The sequence below is a fragment of the Cololabis saira genome, chromosome 21 (assembly GCF_033807715.1).
Source record: "Cololabis saira isolate AMF1-May2022 chromosome 21, fColSai1.1, whole genome shotgun sequence".
Classification (NCBI taxonomy): Eukaryota; Metazoa; Chordata; class Actinopteri; order Beloniformes; family Belonidae; genus Cololabis; species Cololabis saira.
The window spans coordinates 15213619-15225626 of record NC_084607.1 but is presented as its reverse complement, the minus strand read 5'-3'; the positions used below and the strand labels follow the sequence as shown (position 1 = coordinate 15225626).

At 37.7% G+C, this 12008-nt stretch overlaps 1 protein-coding gene across 2 annotated transcripts; it reads left to right on the top strand.

Annotated features, from left to right (window-relative positions):
- LOC133422125 (uncharacterized) lies at positions 1–6342 on the top strand. Of its 2 annotated transcripts, XM_061712025.1 has the most exons (4): positions 1–32; positions 2607–3191; positions 3289–3408; positions 5025–6342. In XM_061712025.1, the coding sequence occupies exons 1-4, from the start codon at positions 22–24 to the stop codon at positions 6004–6006; spliced, it is 1698 nt and encodes a 565-aa protein (XP_061568009.1). In that variant the 5' UTR covers positions 1–21; the 3' UTR covers positions 6007–6342. The 2 variants fall into 2 exon arrangements, with proteins under 2 accessions (XP_061568009.1, XP_061568008.1); XM_061712024.1 differs by lacking the exon at positions 1–32 and having other exon boundaries at positions 2575–3191.
- The last annotated feature ends 5666 nt before the right edge of the window (positions 6343–12008 follow it).

Below are 12008 nucleotides of genomic sequence, written 5' to 3'. Positions count from 1 at the left end.
TTCTACTGCAAAGAGGAGACGATGTCTGCAAGGTAAAGTACAAATATTTGCTCTATCCAGTAAAAAATACAATGACTTGGTGACTTAACTAGAAGCATTATGCAAAGTCTTCAAGTTAGGCTCCCAGTTTAGTTTTTCCTGACATATCGCTGCAATAGTTGTACCGTCTACTCTTGAAACAGAAAAAGAGAAAATTAATTCTACTTTCTAGTTAAATTTCATATCTTCCTACAGTTCATCCCCAACTTAATTATTTAAGATGCTGCTGAAATAATACTTTTGGGGATTAAAGGCTTATTTTAGTCAAATGTATTTTATTTTATTTACTGTAATGCAAATCAGTGCAGGCTCGTGGAGCTGAACTTGTCTTTCCTCCTTTTTTCCCCTTTGATCAACTTGACACTCTTCATATTACAAGTATGGGGGCATAATATATATATATATATATATATATATATATATATATATATATATATATATATATAGTTTTGTATCACACTAATGTTCTGTATCTTTCGATTATATTGGATTTATACATCGTTTCAAATTTATTTATTGAACTACAGTTTTTTAATTCCTTATTTAGGGTGTTCCATATTTTAACTCCTGCAACCGATATGCATCTTTCTTTAGTATTTATCCTAGTTTTGGTTGTATTATATGGCAGTGCCTCTCAGGTCGTACCGGCTATCTCTAGCCTGGAACAGACTCTGGACACAGGATGGAAGGAGATGGTTGTGTGCCTTATACATTAGGAGTGCAGTGTTTAATTCAACTATATCAATTAATTTTAAGGATTTGAGGTCAATAAACAGTGGGTTTGTAGGCAAATAATAATCAGACTTGCAAACAGTTCTAATGGCTTTCTTCTGAAGTAAATAAATTGGGTTTATTACTGTTTTATAGTTGTTCCCCCAGACTTCAACACAATAGCTGATGTGTGGGAATACGAGGGAACAATATAGCAGATAAAGTAACTTTGTGTTTAGGACTGTTTTCATTTTGTTCATTACAGTAATGGTTCTGGATAGTTTTAGCCTTAGGTTGTTTATATGTGATTTCCAATTTAGTTTATTGTCAATTTCTTTAGCAGCAGTCCATGGTGAATGGTGTCGAATGCCTTTCGTAGGTCTATGAATACCCCTATTGTATATAACGTATCATTTATTGCTGTTATCATGTTATTGCTGTGAGATACTGTTGAGGCGCCTTTATTAAATAAGAGGTTATGTAACACAACAACACAAGCAAAGAGAGACAAATAGGTCAAATGGGTCATGATACAGTATGTCTCTTTGTAGTCGTTTTGTTTCTTCTAATTTGCAGGTTTTAATTTGCAAAAAACGCCTTTTACTGCCTTTGTGCCTCCAAATGTTCAACATTTATAACAAAAACAAACTGCAATACAAGCTGATCTTTATAATATTCTTCTTTTTGTCTCTTTTTATTTCTTGCTGGAAGTCTGGACAGTCTGTGGTGTCTCTTACACAGTCAAAGTCAGCTTTAATGTCAATTCTTCAAATGTACCAGACATAGAAAGAGTTGAGAAGACATTTATCATTCACCAGCGATGAAAACTGTTAAAATGAAAAATGCACAGACACAACTGATAAAACAGACAATTCCTAATACAGAAATACTAAAATGCAAAACTTTTAAAAATATATACACTGATGGACAATATACACTACAATACAGTATAATAAGTGCAAAAAGGCAGATGTAATGGAACTAGCAGCAGAAATATGTATATATATATATGCATGTATCTATATTTGATATAGAGGGTGACTGGCGTCACTCACAATCGGCCTCGCACTGCAGAAATCCAGCAGCCAGTTGCAAAGGGAGGTTGTGAGTCCCAGCCGGCCCAGTTTGCAGATGATTTGTTGTAGGATTATGGTGTTGAATGCTGTGCTAAAAAGAATGTAAAATGTAGAAATTTAGCACATTTCCACAATGATGGCGTGTTTTGAAATCAAAGCCTATGATTTGAGAATGTTGAAAATGCCGCTCCACATTCAGGACAGCCTTTTATATTTTATTTCATTTGTTCGTTTTTTTGCTGAAGCTCACATCACACAGCAGAACATTTTTAGGGTAGCCAGGGCAAAACTTTTCTGTTCCTGTTGTTACGTCTTGTGCTGTCAGTGGATGCCAGACCTTAATATTCCTTTCGGCTCAAAAAGATCTCAAAGATAAAGATGCATTTGTTTTGGCTTTTTCTTTTTCTTCATCCTTGCAGATCTGTAATAGCTTTTTCTTTTCATACCTGTTTTCTCTGTCCACTACATATCTTGTTCTCTAATTAGGACTTTTTCAAACACCTGAATAAGATGGAGCTGATGCATCTTTTCTGCTCACACGTTTTCTCTGTCCAAGGTGTAAAGACAGAATGGCTGTGATAGTTGTCGCACCTCGGACGTAACTAACATCATATGAAACTCTCAATGTTGACGCTCCACAGCTAAGACATGGCAAATACTGTAGAAAATAACAAATACCTTTTATATAAAACATCAAAGAAATCAAAATTGCATATTGTTAAAGTGTTCTCTAGTATTTTATTTTCAAATGTCACAAGTGGTCGATGCTTTGTTTTACAGAAAGGAACTACAGGAGGCCTTGTGTCGTTACACCTCAGATACCCTCACCTACATCCACACAGTGAGGGGATTCTGTGAGAGGTTCTCTAAATGGATGCTCATGAGGGAGACAGAGCTGCACATGATGAAGGATATCAAAGACAGAGCTGATAAAATCACCTTACACCTGAGTCATGTTAAACAGTCACAGAACAAAGGTAAGGCCTTCGGGGAATATATGAAGAGCAAGTTTAAAACAGACAGCAGGCGTACAGCGGTGGAGAAGGAGCTGGCTGAAGTGGTGAAGGATGTTCTGGGAGGTCTGGAGAAGCTGGCCTGCTTCCTGGATGCAGTGGAGAAGCTGGCCGTCACGTCTCTGCACGTGTTCGCTGAGAATGAGGTCTTGTCCCTTCCTAAAGACGTCAGCCTTGATCACGTTCAGGCCGCCATCTCCACGGCACGACTCATCTGTCCTCTGCTCCTGGGGTTTAAAAGAGACGCAAACGTCTTCTTCCTTCCCAAACTTCAGAACGCAGACGTCATGGCATATCAGCTGGGTAAATACATACAGACCTGCAAGATCATCTGTGAGAAGATGGAGAAAAGGTTCATATAGATTTGCAAAACAACATCCATTTTACAGTAATAATTTAGTCATTAATATTATCCTATGGAGAAAAAAAGGTAACTTTGTTTTTCACAGCTGCTTCAATGATGTTCGCCTGAAGATGATCAAAGAAGTTGAAGTAAAACTCAATGTTGGTTTGACTGAAAGTGACATACGGCAGATGCTTGATCACATAAATCAGCTTGATGAAATCAGGTAAGTTTTACCCAGGTATGTTTATGTCCCTAAAGTCAGTATAGCTTGGTTTATAGTGATAACCCCTTTATGTTCCTTTTTTTTTTTAAAGGAGCTTGAGGCCGGATTGTGGCAGGATTTATGAAAAAAATCTGTATACATTTTAAGTTTTCTAGTAATAATGTCTGATGAAGCGTTCCAAACCCAAAAGAATGATTCCTCTAGTAGTGTATCTCTCCTTTGCCTTAAACAGGCTGTGTGCTGCAAAATGTGCTGCAATTCGGTCCCGAATTTCCCGCGCTGGGCTGCGGATGTGACGTCACATGACGCTGCATGTGCGTTCTCCCCGTTCTCCCGTGCCGGCTTCGCTGTTGGCTGCAGTACCCCCAACGGCCGTCGTGGTGAAGGGTGGCGCTAGAGAGTCTCATTTCTGAAAAGGAGCCTCAAGCTCCTTTAATATATTTTTTTATCCCGTTTTTTTCCCCATTTTATTTATCACCCAGTGCTCCTACCTAAGTGACAGTCCTGGGCATTGCTCCCATCTACCAACCCAGGGAGCGCCCTGCACTGAGCTCAGGTCTCCTCCTTAACCTGAGGAGTGAGCAGCTTCTTTTCACCAGACAGGGTGGGGTTTCTCCGGCCGGACGTAGCACGTGGAAGGATCACGTCATTCCGGCCGGATCCTCCCCACCCCATCTGGCGCCCCGGTTGGCCAGAGGGGGCATGTATAGCCCAGGACTGTTGCATGTTTTTGTGAGGGTAGCTCACATTGCTACCCAAGGGAACACGGGGAGAACATGCAAACTCCACACAGAAAAGCCCTTTCACCAACCCCACCCTGTGAAGTCATGGGGGAATTTAACACACACTCAGCACCCACAGCGTCCCCGATGGGAATTGAACACAGGACCTTCTAGCTATGATATGGCTGCATGTTTTAGATGTCTCTTGGCATCAACACACCTGTTAGTGAGCACAGCTACTTTTTTAAGGGTTTGCTTGGTTGTTTATATATTTACTCTACTAAAGTGTGTGGTATTTATGGCCATAGGTATGCATCAACAAAATAATGTTGTATATATTGGCTGGTTAATAAGATGATGAACTAGTTCTGTCTTGTTTTTTTTAGCACCATGTAACACTGAGAGTGTAAAAGGTCTTATTTTGAGAGGAAGAGGGGGCATAGGAATAGAGAGAGAGATTATTTTAACAAGCTATTACACCATAAAGAGAAATACCTCATAATTTGGGGCCCAAGTAACAAATTATCTGTAATCTAAATGAATTTGGGAAGAAAATAATGATCTTCTTTTTTTTTTTCCCTTAAAACATCCAAGCAACAAAAATTTTAGAAATAACAAACATGGCATATAGGTTCGTCAACATCTGACTATTATAATTGTCTTTGCAGGCATCTAGATTGACTTATATCAACCCTAAAGAAAATAGTCTCTCCTCAAAGGCCATAGAACGGATTTTAATAAGTTTGGGATGGCTCATACTCCGGCCATACTGATAAAAAGAAACAAAATAATAAGGAACCAAAACCCTATTAATACAAAAAATGTTCATATTGATGTACATGTTTGTCTCCTTCCTTGTACATGCATGTTTCAATTTCTTTCTTACCCTCTCAGGGTGGACACACACTTCCGGATGGTGTTCTTGTTCCAAGAGCAATCTTGTGAAGTTTTCATCAAGGAGTTCAGTGAGCGTCAGCCCAGGATGTTGCAGTTCCTTAATAAGCTGGAGGGAAATGCAGTTCAGTTAGACCGGATGAATAAAGGAGCGAAGATCTCCAGCGTGGCAGGCAGCTCGGTGGGGGCAGTTGGAGGTGTGCTGTCTATTGTTGGTCTGGCATTAATTCCTGTTACAGCAGGAGTGTCTCTAGCTCTGACAATGACTGGTGTCGGGATGGGAGTCACCAGTGGAGTCAACAGCATCGTCACAACTGCCACTGAATTTGGTGTTAATCTCAAACAGCAGAAGGAAGCCAATGAAGTCCTTCAAAGCTTCATGGATGATGTGACAAAACTCCAGGATTGTCTGGAGGAGGTTACCAGACAAACAAGTAAATTGGAGTTGGCTAAATTTGTAGGCAAGATGGTCTGTAAAGTTGGAGCAGTTGGTAAAGGCATTGATGCACTTGTAGATGGTGTCTCTGCTTTTAAGCTGTTAAAAAGTGAGGATCTGGTTTCCAGTGCTGGTAAAGTGGTGGCTCAAGAGGGTAAAGCTCTACGTAACGTCCCAAGGGTGGCCTCAGACATCCCAGATGTTGGTCAGGCAGCTGCTAAAGGGTCTCTTGCTGCTACTAAATCAGCCAGACCCATTTTCATTGTGGCCAATGCTTTCTTCCTTGGGATGGATATCTTCTTCATCTGTAAAGACGGCGTCAGTCTGGCCAAAGGCAGCGAGACCGAGGTATCTCAGTTTATCAGAGCCAGATCTGCTCTGTGGAGCTCAGAGATGGACTCATGGAAGAAGATCCATGACTCTCTGTGTGAAGGGCTGGATACATCAGGAAAAAAGAAAACTGTCCTGGAGACACTGTTTTATCAGGATACTGAGATGGAGAACCAGAAAAAGGAGGTGGAGGAAAAAATGAAAGAAAAATACTAGAAAGATAGATTAACTTGTTGTGTACCTCTTTCTAACCAACTTAGAGCTGATATCAATTACATTTAACCATAATTCATCAAAACTGATTCTCCAGTTCTTTTTTAAAACTTCAACAATTTGTAAAATGTAGCTTTTAGATGTTTGATAGTTGTAAATTTACAGATTTTGCTTTCAGCTTACATTTTCTTGAACTGAATTATTAATTATTCATTAAATCTGTGTCAGAAGACATTTAATTGTACACATAATTTTCAACCTGAAAAAAGATTAGAAATAAGATGAACGGGAATATGATTTTTTAATTTGAAGATCAGAAGGAAATCATGTTATAGAAATTCTGTAAAATTCTCTTTATTTTGTTATGTATATCAATTCTTATAGAAGGCGTTTCAGAGGCATATTTAGTTGGTGTTACACATCATTACAAACATCTACTATTATTGATCCAAAGCAATTGTGCTGTGCTGGCATAATTATTGCTGTACTTGTATTTGCTCCTGACCAACATGACTGTTGTTCATAATATGTCCTTTGATTTTTACTTCATCATTTTTATTTCTGTTTTACTATAGTTCTTACTAAATGCAAGTTATTATTATCATTACACATCAGTCAATCTGTATTTGTATTTGAGTTCTTAAACTTTACGTCTATGGATCAATAAAAATGTGTCTAATTTTAAGAAGTGTTTTTAAAATTATTTGAAAAGAAAAAAAACCGAGACAAGAGCAGATATTGTTTGCAGAGATTTTGACATTTTTACTTGTATACTACATCACATACATGAGTCACTTTATAGTATTTGTCCTTTAAAATAGTGGTAGGATTAGCCTTTCCTGCTAGCCTTTTCTGATCTGAAAAGTTATCCTGAAAAAAGAACAAATGCACATGATCAAATTTTAATTTAGTTCTGATATACAATGAGAAAACTAGAATAAAATCAGAGCTTTATTGCCTCCTTCAAGGCGTCTGAAATTATTTAATAATTCTACTGAGTCTACTGAGCTATATTTAACTGATTTGTTTTATAATCTTATTTTGAAAACAGGAGACTGTGCCGTTTTCACCTACATCCAGTACTGGAGTTGAGGGGGGATGACATCCCCCCTGAAATAAAAACGGTCCAAATCATCCCCCCTGTAAAACTGCCATCCCCCCTTTCCATCCCTTATGTCATTTCATCAATGAATGTGGTTTTACTGCTATTTCAACATTTAGAGTCATCACCAGAAAAATAACACCAGAAAAATAACTTATTTGACAATTTTTACCTGTTTCAAGTAAATTTTCACTTAAAAAAGGTAGGAAAATCTGCCAGTGGGACAAGATTTATCTTCTTATTACAAGCAAAAAAATCTTGTTCCACTGGCAGATCTTTCTACTTATTTTAAGTGAAAATCTACTTGAAACAGGTGAAAATTGTTTGTTTTTCCAGTGATGAGTCTTGTTTTAAGTGTAATGAGTTTTTTTTAGTAAATTGAGACATTTTAACTAGAAATAAGATTTAATTTGAGCTCCATCTCCAAGAGATAAAAAAGGTTATTCAAAATATGCTTTGATGTAATGATGTCAGTATTAAAATAACTGAAAGGTTCAAATGATCAATCTAAGGATTCAACATTGGTCTGATAATTTTTTATGATTCGGTGTGAAATTGTTTATGACATTTTCTGCTCAAATATTATAAATTCTGCAAACTATTCACTTATTTACTCTTTTTTTTACTGTATAATCAGGTGAGACACTGTGGCGCCTTTATGAAATGAACTATAAAAATGAAAAAAAACAAAAAACTTTTGGAGCCAGAGGTCAGTTGAGGAACTTTCAACTTGTCACTAATCTCTGTGCATTCTTATCAGCAACTGAACGCTGCTATTGTGAACTTGAATTCTATCTGTAAAAAAAATCATCTTGGTCAGATAAACTTTGAAATTTGCGTTCAGAAAACAAACATAGTAGTGAGAACATGAATTATTTTATTCAACAGAACATATAAAAAGGTTTGCGTATCTAAATTTAACTAGGGGAGATATTGTGGCGCCTTTATGAAATGAACTATAAAAAAGAAAGAAAAAACAGGTGACAGGCAGAAGTGGACAACAGTAGTCACACTGTATTTATCTATAGTTGCTTTGCTTCTCTTTATTGGTATCTTTTATTTTTACGAAGAAAACTAACCTTTAGTTCTCTTTGTCTCCATATGTACCTTCAACTACATATGACTTGAAGTGTTTTACAAATACTAAGGGCAAAGAGATGCTATGTAACTGCTTTTTGTGACTGACCCACAGAGGATGCATGATGACACTGATATGATGAATCTTTGTTGAAATGTAAGGGACTACAGGAGGCCTACACCTTTGACACCCTCACGTACATCCCACAGTGAAGGAATTATCTTAGAGGTTCACTAAATGGAAGATCAGGAGGGAGATGGAGTCAGACTTGATAAAAAATAAAAAAAGACAGGGCTGGTGAAATGAATTTGACGCACTTTCATTGCATACCGTCAGAGAACAACGATAAGGACTTTGTGGAATGAAAAAAAGAACAGGTTCACCCAGCTTCACCAAACTGATAGCAAGCATACTGATCTGAAGAAGGAGCTGGCCTCAAGTGTTGAAGGATGTTCTGGGAGGTCGGGAAAGCTGATCACTACCTCTCTGCATGTGTTCATGGAGAATAAGGTATTTCTCCTTCCTGAAGAGATCAGCCTTGATCATTCAGGATGTCATGACTGCAGCACAACTTATCTGCCCTCTGCCCTCACCTGAAACCTAAATGCTCCACCTGACCAGTGTCATGCTGCATTCATACATGTCATTGCCCACTTTCATAGATTTTAATAGATTTTCTGCCCCTCAACTCTTTCTGATCTTCCCAATTTGGAGGCCTCAGGATTCCATGTCTGCTTTTTTGTGGATGATGTGGTCTTGTTGGCAGCATCAACCTGGACTCTCCAGTTCTGCCTGAAGTGGATTAGAAACACTTTTTGAAGCCTATATTAAAAAACATTTTTTTTTCATAATTTATCACAGGTGTCATCAAGTTGTAAAAACAAGCTGACAGCACATCAAAACTGAGGTGAATAACACTCAAATGATTATTATTTTTAAACATGAGGGAAAAATATGCAACTTACATTTTTAAAAATGCTTTGCATTTAATCAAGTGTGCGTTATGTTGCTATAACTATCATATTTTACTGTTACTCAACATTACCAGCTTCTTCCAGTATGATTGGAGCTTGACTTGATATTTCTTTAAAAAAAAAAAGAAATATTGATCAAAAATGTTTTATTTCTTTCACGTTTGTTCTTCTATTCTCACACAATAGTTCTTTTATCTGTACTTGTATCGTCCTTGTACTTTGGAATATGAATAAAAAACGGTTGATCTCATCCCAAGAAATGTGTCATATTCATCATAACTTACACATAGTATGAAAAACAAAGTTATTAAAACCATGTTTGGGTTTCTGAAGCTACTGCCAGTACAACAACTTTGATATGTCAGGTTCTTGTCAGTCAGGGTCAACTTTATTCTGCAAACATGTTTCGTGACCCATTCAGATTTGTATAATACTTATGTCACCGACTCAGATCACAACAGAAATATGCAGCATCCCCATTTTGATCTCCAGCCAATTTTACATATTTTATTTAGGTAGCACGAAGCTGTAACTGAAGAGAGGCACACCTTGCAGAAGATTGAAACCCAGCCACTACTGAACTATGAACATAAATACGTGCTTGAAAATGGCTGCTTTTGTACTACAGTTGCCATTCACACTTGGCTGTTTCACTTCCTACTATCAAACACTAGATGGTGGCGTGGGATTGCTTTGGTCCACTCTTCTATCACCTACTGAAGCTCAATAAAGATTTTATCCTCAAATAAAGAATTCCCACAGATCATTGTGGGTCTGAATATTGCCAGCCCCCCATTCACAAACAAATGTGTTTGTGAATGCCTATTGCTGCGACTGTGATTCCACACGCTTGTTTGTATTTATTAGTACCACAAAACAGGATTTAACCCTGCTGTTTTGATTGGGATCCACTGATCCTGAAAGATGATACTGAAACATCCCAAACTGTTTAATAATGAAAAGATGCAACTTTGGTACAGCATATAACGTTTACTCAAACAGGATGTATGCTTGATGTTTGAGTGGGATGCAAAAACACAAGCAAGTGATGCTGAAGCATAAAAGAATATTGTTGTATGAAGATTGCTACGCTTATTTAAAATGCAGTTAAAAAGCTAAAATGCACTGGAAAAGACATTTCCCAGACATTTACAAACATTCCCAAACAGTAACTGGAGATTTTAAAGCAGACATTAAATATTGCTGTACAGTAGCTGTCACACACCAGGAAGACAAAGCACCAATGCTTGATTCTGGTTGGTCTTATCTAACGTGTAGGAGTTTCTTCTCTTTGAGCTCAGTGTCTTAACGATGGCCTAATAGGGTTTCTGGTGGTCGCTGGTGTCTCAGATTACCAAGTAATCTGACAAAATTTGAAGTCAGTTTTAACTATTAACCTTTCACGTCAGATCATCAGTCTACAAACATTTAGTAATAGTATAATTGGTTATTGCTCTGCGATAGACTCGCGACCTGTCAAGGGTGTATCTCTGCCTTTTGCCTGTAATGAGCTGGGAGAGGCTCTGGCAGACCGCTGTGACCCTGCACAGGATTAAACGTGTATAGAGAACGGCTAGATGGATAGATGGATGGATGGATGGATGGATGGATGGATGGATGGATAATTGTATATAATCATTTATGTTGTTTGGATCTTAACTTGGGAGGGGATTTTATATAAATTGACCCAGAAATTGATTTATTAAAGTTATTTTTAATCATAGATTTAAGATGAAAGCAATCAACTGGAACCAGATGTCATTTATGAAATGCAAAGTCTCCCTCTAGAGGCGACAAGGTTTACTTCTGCTTCTGGAAAGTTTATTTCAAAAAGCAAACTCCTCCAAGGAGAAAACCTCACTGGTTCTGTAGAGAAACATTTATTTCACAAGTGAAAACAAGATCATACTTTTCAGTTCATAGTCATATTTTTCTTTTTACAGTTTCACGGTGAATCTCTTTTCAGAGAAGCTGCATTTTAGTTGCTGTGCTCATTTTAAGCCACTCTTACAGAAAATATGTAAAGATAGAGACGGCATCTACAGAAAAACCAACGTGGATTCCCCCTAGTGGTTACATGGGTTCATTACACCTGTGTCGTCTCCAGTTGTTTTAGCTCAGGAGCATGGTTGCTTCTTCTCCTGGACCACCAGGATCCGGAAGAGGATTTCCAACATATAGATCTAACAGCTGGAGTAAATGTCTCCAGGTATTCATGCATTTATTTTTGTTATTTCATACTAAAATACATATACAAAGTATTATTACAAGTGTGCCACAGTATTTGTGTAGGAAATGTAATGATTGTACTTTAATGTAGTTGCAATATTGGCACAAAGATTTAAGTTATACAAAGATTCAAATGTTCCCTGCCACTATCCTCAGAAGGGAAGGATTTCTGGCCTCAAAATGTCTGCTATGCATAATTCATACAATCAAATCAGTTACCATGTTGATGACTGGATGCTCTGCACTACTGACACATCTACTGATAATCAACAGTTTAATCCTGTATGATGTCTTACACTGCATCTCTTGGCAGTTCTTGTTCAGAACTTTGTGAAATAATTGACGAGGACAATAACAATACAAACGCTAGCATCTCATAGAGACATAGATCTCCCCCTTTTCCTCTCCGGCCGAGTGGAAGGAGCAGCAGATAAGGATCTGTTGGTTGAGGGGCCACAAACATCGTGGCGGTGCTTCCACACTATGGCTTAGTTTTCGTTAAAGAAATAACACAGTGCCATTTGTCCTGTGTTGTTCATCTAATGTTGCAAATCATGAAAAAAAGAATAATACAACAAATAAACAACAATTTACAACCCCATAATTAAAAAAAAATCATGCA